Here is a 22,554-nt window from a genome sequence, read left to right on the forward strand (position 1 = left end):
CGCTGAATTACTCCAGCATTTTGTGTCTATCTTTTTATATTATATTACTTGTTATTGATTCCAAAGTCACAGTTGATAAATCTGTGGCCTATTCGAATGACAAGAATGGAATAACCTATTTTGATCAACTGAGCAAATGTTCAAAATAAGCACTATTGAAGCTCATTTCCAGGTGAGGCTTCTAATGAATTAGAAAGACATAAGGTTTTAAAATCTTAACGTTGAACATCCTATTATATTTCTGATTCACTCTTGCGATCATTAGCGCAGAAGACCATTCAGTCCCTTATGTCTGTTGTAAACCTGTTATAAATATTATCTGTAAACAACATTTTGGCTTTGATTTGTAAGTTACAAGAGTTTAAAAAATTCAGCATTATTAGTTTGCCTTTTACCACAAGATTCCTATTTCTACAAGTTCATTACATCATGCAGATGTGTTAAATTTATCGTTTTAATAATCCAAAGGACTAGAAGTGCATTTATGTAATATAGAATTCAAATGCAGAATAAGGTAAAAAAAACAGTGATTAACAGCAACCTGACATAATGTATATTCAAGATTTCAGGGTTTGCTGTAAGTAGATTTCTATTGAATAGTCAAATGGATAACTCCTGCACTATTTTAACATAAAAGGTTTCTTAAGCTATTACGAATATTCATAATCATCATACTTTACTAGCCAAGTATGTTTTGCAAGATACAAGGAATTTGAGTTGCCATAGTCATACCAATAAAAAGCAACAAGACATAAAATACATTTTAACATAAACATCCACCACAGTGACTCCTCCACATTCCTCACTGTGATGGAAGGCAAAAATAAAGTTCAATCTCTTCCCTTCTTTGTTCTCCCGTGGTCGGGGGCCTCGAGCCTTCCGTTGACAGGGCGATCTTGGCTCCCATAGCAGGCGGTCGGGCCCTCTGCGTCGGTGATCAAGCTCCCACATCAGGGGGAACTCAGCTGCCCATGCTGGGCGATCGGACCCTGGGTCGGGGCTAGTCGAACCTTCTGTGACTTTGGAGCTTCCCGACCTCGGTCTCTCCCCGAGACTGCGAGCTCCTCAACGGTGGAATCCGCTGGAGCATCGATCCCAAGCAAGGGATTGTAGGCTCTGATGTTAAGTCCACAGCCCTGCGATAGGGTTCAGTCAGTCTCGAGCAAGACCACCAGCTTCAGGATGTTAGGCCGCAGAGCGACTGGAGATACGATCCGGAAAACTATCGCATCTCCGGCAAGATAATAATAATAATAATGTTTATTTATATAGCACTTTTCAACAAAACCAGTATTTGAACCAAAGTGCTTTACAGAGTTTGATTAAATTAATTGAACAGATCAATGCAATAAATCCATACAAATCAAAAAAAAAAGAGAAAAAGAAAAAAGACACAGAAACAGTACACTATAGAAATCAACATGAAACGTCCCCCCACAGCAGAATTCACTGTGAGGGAAGGCACTAAAAATAACCAGTTCTCCCCCTCATAGTCCACCCGATGTCGTGGCCTATATCTGGCCTCCTCAGCCAACCCGGTGTTTTCAGGCCCTCTTGCCGCGAAGCTGGATCATCGGCGTCGGTGAACATCCATCAGCGGCTCAGACTGAAGCGGCCGCTTCCCCCCCGAAGACTGCAACGACCAAAGTTCACAGGCCGCGCCGGCCCGAACCTCCGACTCTGGCGATCTCGGATCCCAGGCTCCGCGGTGCTGTCGGCGGTCACAGTGCCCCGGAGCAAGGCGACCCGGTAAGGCATCGATAAGAGATTGGAATTTTTTTTTCCAATTCCCGACCCCCCCGACCCACATAAAACAGACCAGAGAACATTAATACAAACTTTTAAAACACACTAAAAATAACAAAAAAGACGAAAAGACAGCCTGTTAGCGAGGCTGCCATCACTGACAGCGCCACCCGGTGGAGATCAGGTCTTGTTCCGTGGAATTGATACAACAGATCATGATTTCTGGCTAGAATTTAACTTGTCATCGTTGTAATTAACATATTTGCAAGCATTTTACAATGTTTAACAAATGAATGCTATCTTTTTTTTTAACCTTTTCTTAAATTGTTCCAGATTTTATCTTCCGTTGAATTATTACAACATTCATTGCCCAAAATCCATCGTAGTGCTTCGGAACCTTCTCTACATCGAGCAGCACACACAGAGGACTTGAATCCTTTAACCCTAACATCAACAAGATTGTTTGCTTGCTAACAATCTTCAATTGAGAATGCTACAGAAAGCTGTGCGATTATGTTTCTTTTGGGTGGTGTCGGCAACTGGATAATTTGCAGCATCTGATCATACGCAATCAATCTTGAAAGCTGCTGTGGTTCAGATTTAATATTATAATAACTGGTAATCCATTTCATGAAATGCGTGGAATCCTGCCTGCGAGACCCTTTTCAGAAATTGTCAAACACTTGACTCAACATAGACTTGCTGTGGCCGTATTCTCAGACCTACAGCCTGCTTTCCCTGCTTATCTCAGGCTTCAGACAGTGGCACAAAATGACTGAAAATAAGATGGGTATATTTTGACAAGAATAATATAGCCTGCTACACGATGAGCCAAGCAACAAAGGCGACATTTCTGAAGAAAAGAAAAAAAGATTTTAATTGATTTAGTAAATGCAAAGAATAATGGTGGACTTTTCTGATAAACTGATTAAATATGCTGATGTGATTATAAACAATTAGGTATATTTGGGTTTTATTTTTTTGCTGATGAGTGGGGATAACATGTTTGGATACCTGAACATTTGGTGCCAGTCCCATGTATTTTACTCGTTAAAGTTTGCATATAATTCTGTACAAATTGCAATGTTCTTGGATTTTCCAATTCGGAACCTTTGAAAACCTGCTGCGTTCTGTAATTATTTTCTTACACATCAAAATCCCAACCAGATATAGATGTACTGTTATGGTACTATTAAACAAAAAACCCAATTTTAAACAGAAGGGCACAACATGGATTTATTTGTTTGTTTTTTTCAATAATTCAACCAGGGAGCAGAGCAAGGAGCTTTAAAACTCTTATTCCTGCATCTAAAAAAAGCATCTATTTTTGAAACGCATTTCTTCAAATTTGTTAGCCATTTTTCGGTCAGCTGTATCCTTCTCTTCCCAATCCCCCCGCCCCTTCGCTGGTCTTAAATAATGTCCATTCTTACTGTATGTCCATTCTAAAGTTGAGTAACAAAGGAGGCAGTAGCGGAGAACCAAGCATCAAATGACCAGCTTCAAGGTTTTGTTTTGAGAATGTGCGAGAGCAGTTTGTTTAACAATAATTTGGTCGTAAACAGTACGGAATAAAATATCAAAGCAGGAAGATTCCTGCCACATAAACATTTGTGTAAGATGACAAAGAACAAAAATATTAAAGTGAAATAGAGGCTCAAATACAATATAATGTGGTTGTTACTGTAAGATAAAGTGTCTCAAACTGACCGTGAATTTAAATTCTTTTTAGTAGTGTAAAAATTGGAAAGAGAAAATAGACCCAAAAATACTCTTGCCAGGCTGGTAAACGGTGTAAAGAGGGAGAAACAATCCCATGGGCATTTGGGCTTCGGGAATAACCTTTGTTATAAATGTGGTACAGGTCCACCACTGATTTTCTGGCGTGAGAATTAATCATGAGAAAATTACGAAAGTGCATAATATTACAAAATCCTTGAAGTCGCTCCGAAAATGTGGCCCCTAGGCTGAGTGAAGTGGCTGATCTCTACTTCATCAGGACTTCGTTGGCCGATCGGTGGGTGGAATTTGACCCCTGTGGCCAGGGCTCGGGAATTCCGGCCGAGCTGGAACCAGCAGATCCATTCCCACATCCAACTTCACAGGCAGATTTTGCAGGCCACTATCTCAGCTCCCCGGTGGCCTAGACGGACCGTTCTGGCAGCGTTCAACCGCACCTGATGGCCGTGACTTTGGTTGGGCCGTCAAAACGGAGAATCCAGCATGCTCTGGAACCAAGTGTGCCAGAAAATCGGAGGTGAACTTGTATAAGAGAGAATTTGAAAACCCAACTGATCTCTTGAAAGCGCAATGAAGTTGCAGAATGGTCCTGATCTTAAAAAGGCATGTGCCAAAGCAGAGTTTATAGTTGGAGACTTCCGTCATTCATTTATTTTGGACAGGGCAACAAAGCTAAATGTGCAACCTTTCAAGTTTGAGCTTGCTTTTTTCAAAATATTAATTTGGGATAATATCCCATTTAGGATCTAACAAGACAGCAGCAATTTTTGATTTGGAAATGTGCCAACTTGGGTAGCCTATTCATAGTGGAATTATTTAAAAAAATGAATACGGTATCAAATTTAGGGTTATAAAGGAAGAATTTTGTGGTTAAAATCTGCGATGTCTTGAAATTGCAAAACATACCACAAAAAAGCACCAACTTCTATCTTGACGATCCAAAGAGCAACTAGACCTCTCTTCAGGAAACTTTTATTCAAAGTAGCACGACTACACAAAAGGAGAATACAGAACTTTACCCGATATCTGGCAAGTACAATAAAACTTCATTGGAAAATAATTTTGTAATCATTTTCAGTTTTATAGATATTGAAATATCATTTGAGGAAAGATAAGAACAAGTGTTGGGAGAAAATTACATTCTAATACTGATATTTCACCATTTAAATTTGCACGTTGTCAAATATATTAAAAAAAGGACTTGTGGCTTGACATTAAAGCTGTGTGGCTAATGACCAACCCTTACATTCACGGTTGTTTGTCCCTATGTGATGATGTGGTTGCAGCTCATGTATTTAACACTTGAGCTTTAGGTTGCACTTTAATGGAAAATACATTTCATCCTCATCAAAAAGTAGGCTTGATTTGCAGAGTAAATTAGTAGATGTGGATAGGGGAAGAACAAGAGACTAAGTTACATACATGTAGATACAGTACTCCCTGCCTATATTGTAAAGTGGAATTGGGGATTGTCATTTCTATTATCGGCTGGCTTTCACATCAAAATAGCCTACTTGCCAGTAGGAAAAGAGAGGTTTAAAGGAATTGTGAATTCATTTCTAGTTGCATTCCTGTGATATACTTTTTTACTAATTTCATAATCATAATAGTTTCAAACCACATCTTTCCAGATTCAACATGATTATACTTTTTTAGCCAATGGCTGACTTGGCTATCTGATTTATATTTTCCAAGCCCAAGGTTTTTGTCCATTGGTTTCCTGTATTAGCTAGTAATTTTAATGCATAAGTATTAATCTCTCAATTTCAATCTTGCAAAGGTATATTTGTTTCAGCCAACCACAGCTGAAATGCTATTGTTCTAAATTGTAATAACTAAAAAATGGTGACTATTGAGAAAGTGCTTCCAACTTTAAGATCTTGGTGTGATCTGTAATACTGTGTTTTCTTCCATCCTTCATTGAATCATTTAAAATATTATTTAGCATTTCAATTAATATTTGCAGTCGCACTAAACCAGGTACTTTGGCTGCACAGCAATTTGGTTTGATTATTTCAGGGCAACCGAGACAGGGTTACGTCACTTCAAGCTTCCCTTGTGCAGTTTATAACTGATGTAAGAATCAATAAAAAAAATGGTCTTAGCCTGACAACAGTAAACCTACCTACTTAAAGCATTGAGTAACTCGGTGAGTCACACAGCATCTCTGGAGGACATGGATAGGCAACGTTTCAGACAGGTCCTTTCTACAGACTGAATAAAAGATTCTGAGAGATGTCCAACCCACTGACTCACTCAAGTACTTTTGTTTTTTTGCAAATCATCAGCTGCAATTCCTTGCACCTTGCCACCCATCTAATCCCTTGGAAAGAAATGTTTTGGTGGTGGGAAATGCGTTTGCCGCACTGCCACCAGACATCATTCTGAATCCAGTTCAGTTAATTCAGCAGGAAGGAGGAGACAAAGTGGATCATTCTAAAGATTACTCTGGTGGTCTCCTGCTACCAGATGAGAGATTCACTAATGGATACTCCCAATGCAGGAGATGGAGGAAATGGATCATTCTACAGCTTCTATGATTGAAGAGATACAAAAAAGGCTTTCCTTTGTACAATGCATACAGTACTAAGGTAATTCACTATGAGTAATATTGCAACAATTTCCTTTTAAAATTACAGCTAAAGTTTCTACCACCAGACAAAGGGTTGTGGCCTGTCTACTGGGTAGTGTGCTCTACAGTGGAAAAACCTCAATTCATAAATAAGTTTACAATCAAATACCGTGAACCTTGCAAAATACAGTCCTGATTCAACCAGTTACTATTTGTCCCATTATATTACAATTTTAGTTCAAACATAATTTTGAACCAAACCTCCATTGCTAGGTGAATCAGTGGTGTTTCAGCAGAAGCAGCTGTAACTTAGTTTATATCATCTCACAATACTACAGAAACGGGCTGATCAGGCTGGTTCTCGCTGGATGCAGTGTGCTGATCTGCCCCAGAAAGATGCATGAAGAGATCACCAAGCTCCGCCACTTCATCGTCACCCACTTGCTGGGGAACATCCCTGTGCTCCCTCTCTTCAATGAAATCCCAGAGTCGCACTGAATGAAGGAACTGCAGGGTAGATAATAAACATACAGTGTTACTTTATATTGGCTGAAAATTGTTTTGATATAATTTGAGACAAGTTATGAAATAACTGGTTGCAAAAATATTCTGCCTCATTTTCTTCATGCCCAAGGAATTGGTTTACAAGGTACTCTTTATTCTAGTTTACTAAATCTCAGGAATATCATATATATGCAGGTCAATGCGAAGTGAACTTTATGCTGGTATACTGTTTGTTCGCGACTAACCCGAAATGTGTGGCCATTCTGATTTATCTGACTTTCAATATGTTCAGCCACTTAGGGTGGGTGGCGGCTTCCCGACTCCACACAGCGGCTTTCCCGACTCCACACAGCTGGCTTTCCCAACCCCACACAGCCGGCTTTCCCGACTCCACACAGCGGCTTTCCCGACTCCACACAGCGGCTTTCCCGACTCCACACAGCTGGCTTTCCCGACCACACAGCAGGCTTTCCCGACTCCACACAGCCGGCTTTCCCGACTCCCCTCTTGCGGACTCAATCATACTATTTGCGGACTCAGTACGCCTCCGGGGCTTTATTCTCCAGCGGGTGCAGGAAGGGGTGTTACCTTCATGGTGATTGACAGGCAAGAAGACCAATCTGCTGATCTCACGATTTTTGAAACCTTCATAACTTTTGTATAATTCCACCGATCGGAACAAAACTTGGTGGGTTGGAGTAGAGGAGAACGGTGAGTAAGGCGGTGAAAATATTCTATCGATAAAGGGTACCGTTTTTGCGCAAATTAAAAAAAAAATTTAAAAGCAAACTGGAAGTGGTCAAAATGAGAGTTTTAGTAATAGTATAGATAGATAAGGAACAATATATCTGGTATCTAGATTATTTACCCTGACATTGCCTTCAGAACTGAGCTGTTTCCTTGGCAGTTCGGGCTTTGCCATTGTTCCATCAGGGTAAGCATGAAGGTAAAGGCACTTGCCACCAAATGGACAGGACCCTTTCCCCTTGTCAAAGTATTTACATGCCTTCTTGCTGTCAATTGATAATAGAAAAAAAAATTAGAAAGTAGCAAACACTTAATTAACAATTATTCGTACATTGATATTCCTCCAATTTTGGGCAGAACTGAAGAACATTCTTACAACAGAACTTTACAATTGAGCTGGTGTTCACAACTCCAGATGTCATTTGCAATGCTTACTTATTTTATCATTGTAAACCATTGGATATATCTGAACGCCTTCTGTACTATTTAATGCAAATGTTTAATCACATTCTTACTTGATTACTGAATTATAGTGATATTTCCTTTGCACCATAGATGCTGCCTCACCCGCTGAATTTCTACAGCATTTTTGTCTACTTTCGATGTTCTAGCATCTGCAGTTTCTTCTTAAAGAGTGACACTTTTTAGATCTGTTTATAATCAGTCAGAGCTATTATTGAGACACCCTACATATTCTCTTGGCTGTTCTGATAATAGCTCTACAAATTACATTTGATACGGTTATTGGTTAAAACAGCTGTGGCTTTCAGGAGGATATGGCAGATTTAATCCTGGATTTTGGATTATATTGAAAGACCTATTAACATAAACAAATGGTTCCATACGTTTCCTGTACTTTTCAATTTAAACTTATTTCTGAGAGCATAGAGGAATGGGACTACTTTTGATTTTTTACATTCTTGGATTCCAAGAAGACTTATCCTTGCTTGTTGCATTAAAAAGCTAAACTCTGTGCCTTCAAAATAGTTGTTTGCTAGTGCAATCTTATTTATACCAAATTCTATTGGTTATCAAATTGGTTGAAAATCTGACATAACCCACAAGTCAATTATAATATTTGATTATGATACTCTTTGCTTTGATTAGTCTCCCATTATTAGTTTTAAGAATATCAGTGAGATTATTTCTATGAAGTTGTTTTTTTGCAGGGGAGGAACACAAGAAGCTAACACTTCAATCACTAATGGATTCAGCAGGAAAGGGACACTTAATACATTGAACATGTATGGCAAAACCTCCTTTAAACTGTTTCACATTTACAATATGTCAGTCCCACAGCACCGAAACAGGCCCTTCACCCCAACTCGCCCAGGCCAACCAAGACGCCACATTTCAGCTAGTCCCCATTTGGCAAATTCCCTCTATACCTTTGCTGTCAACATACCTATTCATGTATTTTAAATGTTGTTATTGTACCTGTCTCACCCACTTCCTCTGGCAGATCGTTCCATATACTTACCACCCTTAGTGGTACAAAAACAACTTGCCCCTCAGCTTCTTATTAAATCTTTCCCCTCTAACTTAATCCTATGCCCTCTACTACTTGATTCTCCTATCCTGGGAAAAATACTGCATTCCCCCTATCTATTCCTCTCATGATTGTACACATGTCTACAAAAGACTATGCTGGGCTTGTATACTCTGGAATTTAGAAGGATGGGAGGATATCTTATTGAAACATATAAGATTATTAAGGGTTTGGACAAGCTAGAGGCAGGAAACATGTTTCTGATGTTGGGGGAGTCCAGAAACGGGGGCCACAGTTTAAGAATAAGGGGTAAGCCATTTGGAATGGAGATGAGGAAACGCTTCTTCACACAGAGTGTTGTGAGTGTGGAATTCTCTGCCTCAAAGGGCAGTGGAGGCCAATTCTCTGGATACTTTCAAGAGAGAGCTAGATAGGGCTCTACAAGATAGCAGAGTCCAGGGAAATGGGGAGAAGGCAGGAGCTGGGTACTGATTGTGGATGATCAGCCATGATCACATTGAATGGCAGTGCTGGCTCGAAGAGCCAAATGGCCTACTCCTGCACCTATTGTCTATTATCTAAAATCATTCCTTAGCATCCAAAGAGTGCTCTAAGGAATAAAGTCCTAGCTTGCCCAAGGCACTGTGACTCAGGGTCTTGAGTCCTGGCATGCTGATATGTGTAAAAGCACTTCAATATTAGAAATCAAGCTTGCAATAAATGCACTAAATCTACCAAGGAAACTTTAAGCAACACCCAGTCAATTCAAGCCACCATACAGTTTCTATCCAGAAAGACTGGCACGATGCCTCTGTTCCCATCGGCTGTTGCTGGTGTCAGAACTCATCCCTGACACTGAGGATTCTGTTGGGCACAGTTTTCCATCAAACTCTTGGAGAAATAAGAGCTTTGTTGAAATGAACACAGGGTTACCATTTGCTGCATTGATGCTGGAATTGTTACCCAACTTTGCTCAGTGCGGAAGCATAAGACATTGACAAGATAGGAAAACAGTGTATTTCAATACAGAAGCTCAATATTGCAAGACTGCAGACTCGGTTGGGTATTTAAAATAATACCAACCAATCCCAATCTCATACTACCCTAATTTTCTTCTGTTAAACTGGAACTAGTTCAATAGAAAGGCCCACTCACATTGTCCTAGTTATAGGAATGTGAATCTCCACAAAATATACCAATGGACAGAAACATTTAACTTAAACCGACCGTAAATTAATTTAATGCTTTAACTTTTCTAAATTATTCAATTTTTATTTTAATATATATGTACAAGACAATCTATTTCAACAACCGTCTGTAATCAGTTACATAAAACAATGACTCCTTACCTCATTCCCTGCTTAAATGCTTCAATAAGCTGCTCCTTTTCCTCCTTCTCCTCTACCCAGTAAGAACTCGGGATGACAAATTCAGACACCACTCTACACTCTGGACAGGACCTATGATGAGTGAAGGAGAACATTGGAATGTACCATTAATAAATAGTTATCAGAAACAGAGTTATATGACTTGGGGAACTTGTATATTCAATTTAAAAAAAGGATCCTATATGCTCTAATATTCTCTACAACCATGATACAACATTTGAATTGGGGAGTGATTGCAAGGAGGCCATAAGCATCTTTATTCGATTCATTGATTATAGACAGAGCCCGTACTTTCTGAGACTGCACTAAAAATAATTATGTAGTGTTTCTTAATTTTGCTCCAATTATGAATCCAAGACGTTCTTGACAGCTATCAATATATATTTCATTAGAAGGGAGAGGGAAAGGAATAAATGGTGAATTTCCAAGGATAGAGTAAAGTTTGGGACCTTTACAGCATAATATATACATCTGCAATTTCTTGTCAAAAAATAACACAAAAGCTTTAAGATTCCTAGAATCAGACATTCAAGATGTGTTACCATTTGAATTGTTTTTGTTCTAAAGCTTAGAAAAACAAATCACCAAAGAGCATATGAACAATAGGCCCGACCATGGGTGGACAAGAGGATGGGGACTGGACTTTGTGCCTTCCCCCACAGTGGGAACCATTGGGGGGGGGGGATGTTTTTTATGTTCTTCTTTAATGCCATGTTGTATTTTTATTAGTGTGCTGCAAGGACATCTGAATTTCCCCTGAAAAGGGGATTAATAAAGTATTTATTATTATTATTATTATTATTAACAGTTAATTTCAGAATCATGGTTACGTACGTATTGCTTTAGTTTAAACCTAACATTTCAATGTTTGTAAAACCAATTACTTGGAAACCATTGCTACTCTGTTTTCCTTTAAGCCTGAGGTACTGCAGATAGCATAATGATACTGAACCACAATAAATACAAGCATTTACACTGGACACTGGTCTGTGCATTCAGAATGGAACTTAGATCATACAGACATCCATTAGGCCACCATAATAGAAGACGTGAAGACAGAATGAAAAAGTCATCCACATATTCCAACCCTTTGTTGGTTTCTGGCAACCAACACAGAATTTTGCCAATAGCCTCAATAAAGTTGTCCACTTTGTCCAATGACTATAAATGTCTTCATGTACTTGTAAAGACCAGCAGACTGGGAACTGATTAGTTAGTATTGAGCAAATGTCAACCTGATTATGCTTTCCCAGCAATACAATTGGAATTTTAAAAAAACTGCTTCAAATAAGTGCACTTGTGTCACCATAAATTTGTCTTCCTTTACACCATTGAAACTAAAAATGTTGACCATGGATTGAAACAATAGTTTTATTTAGAAATTGCATTAATGACAACAAACATCCTATTTAACGTATAGAGTGCAGTGTCAGTCACTAAAGACCGATTTCACCTATAATTAAACTGGCCAAGATTAAAGCAAGGATGATTCTTTTGTTTCTTGTAAGACATCTCTCTCTCCTAAACACATATACAAATGCTAAAAATATTATACTTTGGTTTATTCCAGGTAAGCTCCACTTTACCAGCCAACTAATCAGCTCACCAATGCCTTATATCCATGCTTTTGCCCTGGAAATCATAACATTGATTGGACACAAAATACTGGAGGTAACTCGGCAGGACAGGCAGCATCAATGGAAAGAACGAATTGGTGATGTCTCTGGTCAAGATCCTTCATCAGACTGAGAGTCAGGGGAGAGGGTTAAAATGTGGCTGTGGAGCTGGAGAGCAGGAGGAATCAGAGGGGGAGCAGCGAGAGAAGGTGTTGCAAAATTCACTTCGGAGAAGGGGGAGGACTTCATAGGCATAATTTGAGGAGATTTGGCAGTGGAGCAGGCAAAATGCATCTGCAGTTCCTTCCTAGACATAAACTTGATTGGGAGCTATTGGAGTATCAATTTCTAAAGGTTGAAATTTAGAAATTAATTAATAAATCCATAAAAGCCAGTTACACTTACTTGATTATTTTATTCTCAAACTGTTTTGCACATCTCCACTGTCTAATGCAGGACAGACAATACGGATGAATGCAGTCAGAAAGAATTCCAAATCTTCTCTCAGACGGTATTATTTTATCATAGACTACCTCCATACAAATATTACAGACTTTATCTTGACTCTTTTGTACAGCGAAGGCTTTCTCCATGTCATGCTCAAATGCAATGAGACACATCTGATTAAAACAGAAAAGCAACAAGTCAACAATAAGTCACATTCAACAAACTGGGTAAATGGACAATGCCATCTCTATCATTCAGTGAGGTTACTCCATTTCAGAAAAGATCATTTGGAAAATGTCTCCAAGAGTTCATGGTTACTCGAGATGCAATGTTAGTTTAAGTGTAGTAATATTTTGAGAAGACAGCAACAAGCAGAGAACAATCAGAGTAACTGAAGGAAACGGACTTAGCATCAATTCATTAGTCTTTCAGCCACTAATTAGAGCATTGGGCTGTGTGTTGCTTGATTATTAAACAGTCGTGGTAGATTACCGTCTTTAAAATACCGAATTAAACTGTAGCATAAAATAAATATATACAAAATATTATAAATCTGACTTAACATGGTGATGTACTACTCTAAAGGCTATATTTTACAAATTGGAGGCTATAATCTAGGTTCACAAGGAACAGCATTATTGAATGTTAAGCCTGGACTGCATTTCATTTCCCTTGTGGGTGTAAAGGAGTACATTACACTATTTATCGAGTCATACAGTGTGGAAACAGGCCCTTCGGCCCAACTTGCTTAGACCGACCAAAATATTCCATCTATACTAGTCCCACCTGCCTGCGTCCAGCCTATGTCCCTCTAAACCTCTCCTATCCATGCACTTGTCTAAAAATTTGTCTTAACTGCCTGCCTCAACTACTTCCTCCGGCAGTTCGTTCCATGCACCTACTACCCTCTATGTAAAAAGGTTTCCCCTCAGGTTCCTATTAAATCTTTCCCCCATCACCTTAACCTATGTCCTCTGGTTCTCAACTACTCTGGGCAAGAGGCTTCGTGCATTTACCTTATGATTTTGTACACCACTATAAGATCACCACTCGTCCTCCTGGGCTCCAAGCAATAGAGTCCTAGCCTACTCAACCTCTCCCTGTAGCGTAGGCCCTCAAGTCCCGGCAACATCCTTATAAATCTCTGCACCCATTCTGGCTTGCCAACATCTTTCCTATAACATGGTGCCCAAAACTGAACACAATACTCTAAATGTGGCCTGACCAACGTCTTATATAACGACAACATGACTTCCCAACATCTACACTCAATACTCTGACTGATGACGAACAAAAAAGTTCAGATAGCTTATGCAATGTTATCTTTCAACCAACATCCCTTAAAAAATGATATTGCCGACTCATTACACTTTGTGGGACTCGTGATGCACTTAAAAAGCGTTGGAATATTCTGAGGCCTGCCCATGATCTCTACGTTGCTCAAGTTCAGTGGATTCAATACTTGCAATCCCCACAAACAATACAATAAAAATGCACCATCTTTCTTTTCAATTTACAATAAAATAGCAGATCTCTCCTGGTTTTACACAGTGTTCTGGTAAACTGCACGGAACATTTGGACATCGCATTTTTTTTTACTTTAACTGCAATCAGAAATAATGTAAAAATCTAAATAACTGCAAAAACAATGATTTGAGATCAGTTCTTAACAAGAAAGGTGCTACATCAAATATTTAGCATTTTACATTAAATTTTATTAAAACCATACTTTTGAAATGAGATTTCAATAGTTTTATGGCATGGAGCTTAAAAGTATATTGAATTTCACATGATTTGTTGGATAAAGAAAGAAGGTGGCAAGAACTAGAATGAGCTGCTAAATCTATATGGTTAAGCAATACAGGGGTAAATGCAGATGACGGAAAGGCACATTGGTTTCGCAATACTTGCCTGCTCATGTGCTCTGCGTTGCTCAAAGTCAGTTGGATGCAGCACTTGCAATCCACACACTTCACACACATCTCCATGAAGGTACAAACAGCTGTCGCCATAATGACATTCACCGGCAACTGCAAAAGGGCACAGCTGCTGTGTCGAATTATTGCTGTCAACTGATGCCGAAACAGTCAGTCCCCTGCAAACTGCGTCCAAGTATGACGGCGGCTTCACTTGAACATCTTCATAAGCAAACTTTGCCGAGTCTGGTGCCGGTGCAGTCTTTGTGGTGTCGCAGTAAGACGGTGGGAAAGGAAACAATTTAGATTGTTCTGCTGTTCGGTTGCAAAGGTCTAAAAAGAAGAAGTCCCCCAAAAAAGTGAAATGCATTGACAAGTTACAGCAATTATGCTTTACAGACATTATAGAACAGAAACAATCTATGTCCTTAATATTTCCTCTCCAATTCCTCTAATCAAGCTTTCAAATAAAGGATAAATATAAGTCATTCCAAACACACATCTCAGGATTTGGCTGAAGTTATCTACGGAAATTTGGTACTAATAAAACTCAGTTTAAATGCTGATCTCAGAACAAGAAAATCTATCATACAGGGAACATGATAGAATAAGTACAAGAACCAAATCCATTGTTGACCATTAACATGCTACCCCAAGCTTCCCAAAGTGTACATCGCAGGGTGATCAATTGTAAACAAAACAAAAATCTTTAGAGAAGGCGCAATTGATTTCACTACATCAATTATATGAATACAATGGAAAGGAAATTTGCACTGTGCACACTCTCTGCTTTCATAAGTTAGAGAATGAAAAAGTAATTTAAGCTACGATGCAAAATAAATGATCAATAGGCCTCCGGATCCATGTTTTTAACAAAAATGCTCATTTACAATTAATTGCCAATTACAAACAAAGGCAATTTTAGTGGTACAGAATTGAATGGATAAAATGCATATGAATTCCTGCTTACATGTTCACTTATAAGCACCGCCTGCAAAAATGAAGGCTAAACTCTCAACTAAGAATGGAAATAATTGACTGGGTAAAAAAAAACCAGAATGAATACTGACCTTGCAGTGGGATGGAATATGGTTCTAACATTGAACAAAAATAAATCTTCACTTATAACTTACCCAGAGTCACACGGACCCATTTGAATTATTGGAAATGATTGCAAATAAGCAAGATAATTCATGGTGCTGTTTCAGTTGGAATGTAGTCAGTTTTATAACTAGCAATTATTTAATTTGATTTTTGCTGGTATAGTGGAATATTGCAATGGCATATCAGGGATTAGGCGCTCGGCATCCATACTTTTAGTTGCACATAAAAAACCAATGTGATAACAACGCATGCTATGGCTCACTCTAGTGGATACAGTTAAATCTTGCAACAAACCAAGTGTATCTTATTCCAAGATTTTGGAATGAAATCAGAGATGTGTGTGTCTTACGTCATACAGTCAAATAGACTTTGCTGTATTCATGGAACCTATAAAGCACTTAGAAACATTTCCATCTCACATTAAATTGTCCTATTACTGGAATAATCATCTTATAACCCTGCTTCTGTTGCCTAATTTGCAATAACGATTTGGGGCAGTACGGTGGCGCCATGTAGAGTTGCTACCTTACAGCACCAGAGACCCGGTTTCCATCACGACTATCGGTGCTGTCTCCACAGAGTTTGTACATTCTCCCTGTGACCGCGTGGGTTTTCTATGGGTGCACCGGTTTCCTCCCACAATCCAAAGATGTACAGGTTTGTAGGTTCATTGGCTTCTGTAAATTGTAAATTATTCCTAGTTGTAGGATAGTGGATCGGCCATTCAGGACTGAGATGAGGAAAAACTTCTTCACCCAGAGAGTTGTGAATCAATTGAATTCTCTGCCACAGAAGGCAGTGGAGGCCAATTCACTGGATGTTTTCAAGAGAAGGTTAGATTTAGCTCTTAGTGCTAAAGGAATCAAGGGATATGGGGAAAATATAGATGATCAGCCATGATCATATTGAATGTTCGAAGGGGCGAATGGCCTACTCCTGCTATTTTTCTATGTTCTATGCTAGTGTAGGGGGTGGTCACTAGTTGGCACGGACTCAGTTTGTCGAAGGGCCTGTTACCACGCTGTATCTCTAAAGACTATTAATACACTGAAAGCACATCTAAATTTCCTTGGTGCAATACTGTGCAAATTAACTTTTTTTTTTACCAGGAAATGGCCAAACACTATTCTGTGCTATTCACATAAAGTTACCAAGACAACCTAAATTATGTTTTTTCCCTTTTTATAAATTTGGCTATTATACAGTGCATTTTAAAGTAGCAGGAAATCACAAGTGCTTCACAGACATCAAGCCTAGTAGCTGACGAGCAAAGCGATAAACGTTTAAAGAAGGTAGAGGGATGGAAGTTTAGAAAGGTGATTGTGGAGCTTGGATCCTAAAGGCTGATCAATTGACTTTCAATGTTAGGATAATGTTACAAATAATCTATAATAGCCCAAACTGTACACACCAGGGTTACAGAACTGAAATTGCTAATGTGGACAAGGATGAGGCTCCTGGAGAAATTAAAATATTAAAATCAAGGTATTTGGTGATCAACGTATTTATGTGTAAACAAAGGTAATGGGTAACTAGAATCATGCTGTCTAGATTGTGGGCAGCAGTTTTTGAAAAGCTCAGGTTTATGCAATTAAATAAACAGGGTGGCAGCTTAGCTGTGAGTATGGGACAGTCAAACCTAGAGACTACAAAGGAAAGAATGTGAATTTCAAATGCACTGAGGTAAGGACAAAGGCAAGTAGTTTTGTCAAAGTGAAAGTAGGCTGCAGAAGGAGGATAAAATGTTGCAAACTCAGCTTGCGATCAAAATGACAGCAAACGACACAAATACTCCCAATGGTGCCCTGAAGGGGAGTGGGATTAGTTGTGAGGGAGCAAAATGTGTGGCAAAATTTCATATTTCGCTGTGATTAAATGAAGAAAGCTCCAGTGCATCCAATTTCAGATGTCAGACAAGTATTTTCCAATGTGTAAGAAGGAATTGCAAATGCTGGTTTAAACCGAAGATAGACACAAAAAGCCGGAGTAACTCAGTGGGACAGGCAGCATCTCTGGAGAGAAGGAATGGGGGAAGCTTCGGGTTGAGACTTGTCTGAGGAAGGGTCTCGTCACGAAACGTCACCCAAGAATTTTCCAATGGGGAAAGGAGTGAGACATGGGGTGAGGTGCAATGGGTGGATATCTCACATGGGCGATTGTACAATTAATTATGGGAGAAGCAGTGTGGGGCTGAAAAACTAATCTAAGGGAGTATGGAGGAGAGTTTTAACATTTTGGAGTGAGATAGAGGAGAGAATTTTGCCACGGTGAAATGGACAAGTGTCCCTGTCTCCCTGCAGATATCACTTGCACATTAAAGAAAAATAACACTCACTTCATTTAAGACACATTTCTTATTTTGGGAAACACTTTTAAGCACATTTTCTAAAATTCAGTAAATTAAAAAAGTTTGAGTTTAAACAGCTATAAGGCCAGTTTCAACACACCTCGATCTTTCAACTCGAGTGTTTTCTTTTTACATCTTCCGGATTCAGTGACTTTGATGGGCGCAGTCTGTTCTGCAGCAGCAGTTTCAGTAATTGCATCATGAAGGACATGTGTACAGTTGACTCGCGAGATCACTGGCCCCACCACTCTAGATCCAGGAGCCTTCACATGGTCATATCTTATGAATGAAGTACAAGTACAGTTAGGCACCATCACCAATGGGGTCAACACACCACGATTCCTGCTCGAGAGCAGCTCACCTGGTTAACTTACGCCCATATGTTCACTGCGACATAAGGCAGAACTTTTAAACTGCAGGCACAAAACCCAGCAGGGACCCACAGGCTCTTCACTCTGGAGCTGCAGTGGGAAACAGTCCATTTCAATGGCCAAACTTCCATTAATCTCTGCAACCCAGCTGCCCCTTCAAATAGGTGTCCAGAGCAGCCCTATAACTTTACGCCTCCAAGGTTACCAGTCGGGAAAGCCACGAAGAGAGGAACCCGTTGGGGGAGTTTTGCAGGGGAGAAGGGCAGGAAAGTCTCAGGCAACGTTGACCCAAACTCACTTTGTTGATCCCGAGAAACAATCTGCTCTGAATGCAGTCACAAAGTGTACCACGGTCTAAGTGATACGGTTGCACGCCAATTTTCATTAATGTGTGAGGTTCTTCTTGTCAGTCTGGCATGAAAAAAGTAAAAGCTACTCTGACATGGATGCAGGTAGGAAAATAAATGCAATCCGCTGCTTGGGTTGTAATTCACATTTACTGCATGGGGCAAGTCGGCAGCACACTCTGCCACTCACTACATGATTTTGAAAAGCTATACCACAAGTACTTTACAGAACGCCTTCTGTTCTTGCTACCAGGATATAGTCACAACAGCCTGTGAATATGGCTGGTGTTAATACAAGAAAAAGTTTCTACTTAAATTATCCAGCAGGTATAAGCAAAGAAGCAAACATGAGATCTTATGGACAAGATACATGTTTTCAATTTTGTTTATCCCTGCTCAAAGTTGTATAAATCAACAATTTACTTACTAAAATATTTTTTTCAAAATGTAAAAAACCATACCGGCAGTGGTCTCCATAAGCACATTGGCCCTTTTGATAGAATTTACAGATTGTAGATGGCTTGCTTGTAGACAAATCATGGGAAAACATACAACGGCTTCCTTCACGGCATACACCATGCATGAAATATCTAAACACAATTATTTAAAAGGACTTAGAAGATCTTTCATATTATAAATATGTACATTTTTAAATAGTCATGGGGTGACTTTAAATAGTCCGCACCGACCAGCGATCCCCACACATTAACACTATCCTACACACACGAAGGACATTGAACATTTATACCAAGCTTACAAATCGGTACGTCTTTAGCGTGTGGGAGGAAACCAGAACACCGGGAGAAAACCCATGCAGGCGGGGAGAATGTACAAACTCCATACAGACAGCACCCGTAGTCAGGATCGAACCTGGGACCCGGGTGTGTAGCATTGTAAGGCAACAACTCTACCGCTGTGCCACCGTGCCACCTGGTTTTATGCAATTTTATACAGTTATGCAATTTATGCTTTAATGCAATTTTATATTTTACAAAAGTACACAAATACATGTAAAGAAGAAAATATATAATTTCCAATTCAGGGCAATTCACATCTTGCAATTACTGTTTCAAACTTGTCACTCATTGTCCTCCAATTTATTTATAGGTTTATAAAAGGTTAATTTACAATCTCAGAACAGTTTTGTAGCCTAACTTAAATGGAATGACAAACTGTTATGGAAATTAAGATATCTCCAAGAATTCATGATTACAAGTTAATAGATTGAAATCAACACCTTTTTATTTCAGGGAAACTGCACTCGGCCAGTCTGGCTGGTGAACAATTGTTACTAAAACAGCAAAGTGTACAATTAACTTTGGCCCACACTCGTCTTTAGACTGCAAAATCTATACAATATAGAAGCCTCTCAAATGTAATAATACCAACGCAAACATTCATCACTACTAGTTGCCATACCTAATAAAGAATACAGAACAAAACTGGTCTGCAGTCATTTGTACTACGACACTGCAGAACTCAGGGAGCTACTGGGATGTCATCTAGTCGGCCAAGAGACAATCAAATTGAAGGATTCTCACACCCCAGAACACAAAATCACATGGGATGTACGATACAAGATGAAAACCATAAAAACAGGCTATTTGACGCAATGTGCATGTTGGCATTTATACTCCTTTGAATCTTCTCCTTTTGTTCCTCATTCAAGTCTATTAGCATGACCCTTCTCCCTCAAATACTCATCCAGCCTTTCCTCAGATGCATCTGCACCATTCACTTCAACCGTTCCCTTTGGTAGCGACTTTCACACCCTTAGCACTCTTTGGGTCGAGAAACATTTTCAAATTCTCTATTGTATTTAGTGGTGTCATCATTGTCAGCCTTTTATGCATCTTATCCAACACTGTTTTATCCTTTTTATTTTTTTAAATGTGCCAAAAATGCACAAAAATAGTTTAACCTAGGTTCAATTCCAATTTACCATGAATCCCCTACATTTTGGCTCTGCCCCTTGAGAAGAAAGCCCAAGTGCTTAATGTGTACATATTGGTAAGCTTTAGTTACTGGTGGAAAAAGACACAACGTGTTGAGGAGTTACTCAGCCAGTCTGGCAGCATCCCTGGAGAACATGGATAGGTGACGTTTTGGGTTGGAACCCTTCATGTTGGTTAATGGTGTATATGCCAAGATCCCTTTGATTGTTGACTCAACCTGATCTCATATCTTCCAAGGAGTTAGAGATAGTTTCGTTTCGTTTTGAGATACAGCGCGGAAACAGGCTCTTTGGCCTACCAAGTCCGTGTCGACCAGGGATTCTGCACATTAACACTATCCTGCACATACTAGGGACAATTTTACACCAAGCTAATTAACTTACAAACATGTACGTCTTTGGAGTGTGGGAGGAAACCGGACATACCCTGAGAAAACCCACACAGGTCATGGGGAGAACATACAAACACTGTACAGGCAGCAACCTTAGTCAGGATCGAACCCGGGTCTCCGGCGCTGTAAGGCAGCAACTCTACCGCTGCGCCCCTGTGCCACCCTAAAGTGACCTAGCAAAATGCACTATTTCGCATTTTTACATGTTAACCTTGCAAACTTTAAAACAAATTGTTTTAAATTCCATTATATTTTACAATATCTAATGAATTGCAATCCATAAATTTAAAATTATTTTTTACGAAGAGTGTTTATGTATTTAAAAAATTCAAGCATTCATGCACACAGGATACACATATCCAAATTTGTTGTCACCCATGGAGAACATTCCAATGCACCCCAACACAACCAAAAGATGGATAAACGGGGTGAACACACTGCTAGACAGAGGTAGAGAAGAGCAAGAAGGGGGTCTGAGGCATAAGGAAGAGGGGTAGAAGGTAGCCCTTTTATTGCTGGGGAAGGCTAATGGCATAGGAAGTTGCAAGGACGTAGAATATTTTTAATCTGAAGCTAACGGAGACAGAAAACACGGACTACTAAAGACAATCTGAAGAAGGGTCTCGACCCGAAGCGTCGCCCATTTCTTCTCTCCAGAGATAGTGCCTGATCCCGCTGAGTTACTCCAGCATTTTGTGTCTATTACGAAAGACAACCAAGGCTACTGTTTAGAATGTGGTTTGGGCATGAGAATTTTGGAAAAGTTCACAAATAATACCTGATCCGTCCAGAGAACCTTTGGTAGTGTTCAATCTGAGTACTGAAAGGCTTTAATAAAGTTCTCGGGACAGATGGACTGAAAATATGACAGGTGTAGCTGGTATCAGAGAAGTGAATGAAATGGGAAGCCCAGCTTGGCACTGAAGCTGCAGAAAATATTGATGAGGCCACAACTGATGTCCTGGCCCAATGATGGTCACCTAAGTTTATGACAGATAAGTTGGCCCTTGGAAAAAAAAAAAACAAGATTCATTTTCAGGATGAGCTGTAAGGTATGACTGGAGAAGATGTTATTTGTCTCCTTGGTGAAAGGACGATGAAGTGCAGATTGAGGGAGTGAAGTCATGACAGTGGAGAAAATGAGAGCTGTTGCTTCGAGACACAAAAAGCTGGCGTAACTCAGCGGGACAGGCAGCATCTCTGGAGAGAAGGAATGGATGGGTGAGGTTTTGGGTCGAGACCCTTCTTCAGACTCTGATCTTGTTGCCCATCCCAGAAGCTGCTTCAGCAAATACACTGGAAACAAATAGTCTGCTGGCGCAGAGAAACTGATGATTTGGAACTGGTATCAAATTTAAAAACACTCAATAACCGCGATGGACAGGACATCAACAAACAGAATGGAAGCAGGAGGCCGCTGACTGAGAGAGAGGGTTGAGCCCGGAGATGGAGGCGCCGCGGGGGCCGGGTGAGAGTGTCAGCCCGGAGCCGGCACACACACACACACACACTGGCTGGGGATGGAGGGAGGGAGGGAGGGAGGAGGGGAGCCGCGCTCCGGGCCTTTGTGCTGGGATCGTGCCTGGTGTGGACCCGGCCCGGCCCGGCCCCGGCATTGTGTTCAGTACCTGCACGTCACCTGCTTGGTGTTCATCATGCCGCCGCCGCCGCCGCCCCTACATCCCCTCCATTCACCCCGATCACCGCTCGCCCCGTCTCCGTCCCCGTCCCCGTCCCCGTCTCCGTCTCCCCCCGGCCTCGGGTCGCAGTCGCACGGACTCGGCAGCAGCGCGGCGCCGGGCGCCGGGTCCCGCGGCTCAGCAGCGCCCCCTGTGTGCGGGCGGACAGACAGGCGCGGGCGGGCAGGCGGGCGG

At 40.3% G+C, this 22,554-nt stretch overlaps 2 protein-coding genes across 8 annotated transcripts in view; one reads left to right on the top strand and one right to left on the bottom strand.

Moving 5' to 3' along the window:
- raf1b (Raf-1 proto-oncogene, serine/threonine kinase b) overlaps positions 1-2,967 on the top strand; it is a 78,589-nt gene extending 75,622 nt beyond the window's left edge. For all 6 annotated transcript variants that reach the window (XM_055648217.1, XM_055648214.1, XM_055648216.1 and 3 more), the window contains exon 17: positions 2,080-2,967. In XM_055648217.1, the coding sequence (XP_055504192.1) occupies positions 2,080-2,220 (141 nt within the window). In that variant the 3' untranslated portion in view covers positions 2,221-2,967. The remainder of the gene's footprint in view (positions 1-2,079) is intronic.
- A 1,475-nt stretch (positions 2,968-4,442) lies between these two features.
- mkrn2 (makorin, ring finger protein, 2) lies at positions 4,443-22,466 on the bottom strand. 2 transcript variants are annotated; one of them, XM_055648219.1, is made up of 8 exons: positions 22,309-22,466; positions 18,796-18,924; positions 17,717-17,895; positions 14,161-14,498; positions 12,208-12,422; positions 10,148-10,258; positions 7,431-7,575; positions 4,443-6,565 (listed from the first exon to the last, which is right to left on the bottom strand). In XM_055648219.1, the coding sequence occupies exons 1-8, from the start codon at positions 22,335-22,337 to the stop codon at positions 6,383-6,385; spliced, it is 1,329 nt and encodes a 442-aa protein (XP_055504194.1). In that variant the 5' UTR covers positions 22,338-22,466; the 3' UTR covers positions 4,443-6,382. The 2 variants fall into 2 exon arrangements, with proteins under 2 accessions (XP_055504194.1, XP_055504195.1); XM_055648220.1 differs by having other exon boundaries at positions 22,320-22,338.
- Between the last annotated feature and the right edge of the window lie 88 nt (positions 22,467-22,554).

This window comes from Leucoraja erinacea, chromosome 16, assembly GCF_028641065.1.
Source record: "Leucoraja erinacea ecotype New England chromosome 16, Leri_hhj_1, whole genome shotgun sequence".
Classification (NCBI taxonomy): domain Eukaryota; kingdom Metazoa; phylum Chordata; class Chondrichthyes; order Rajiformes; family Rajidae; genus Leucoraja; species Leucoraja erinaceus.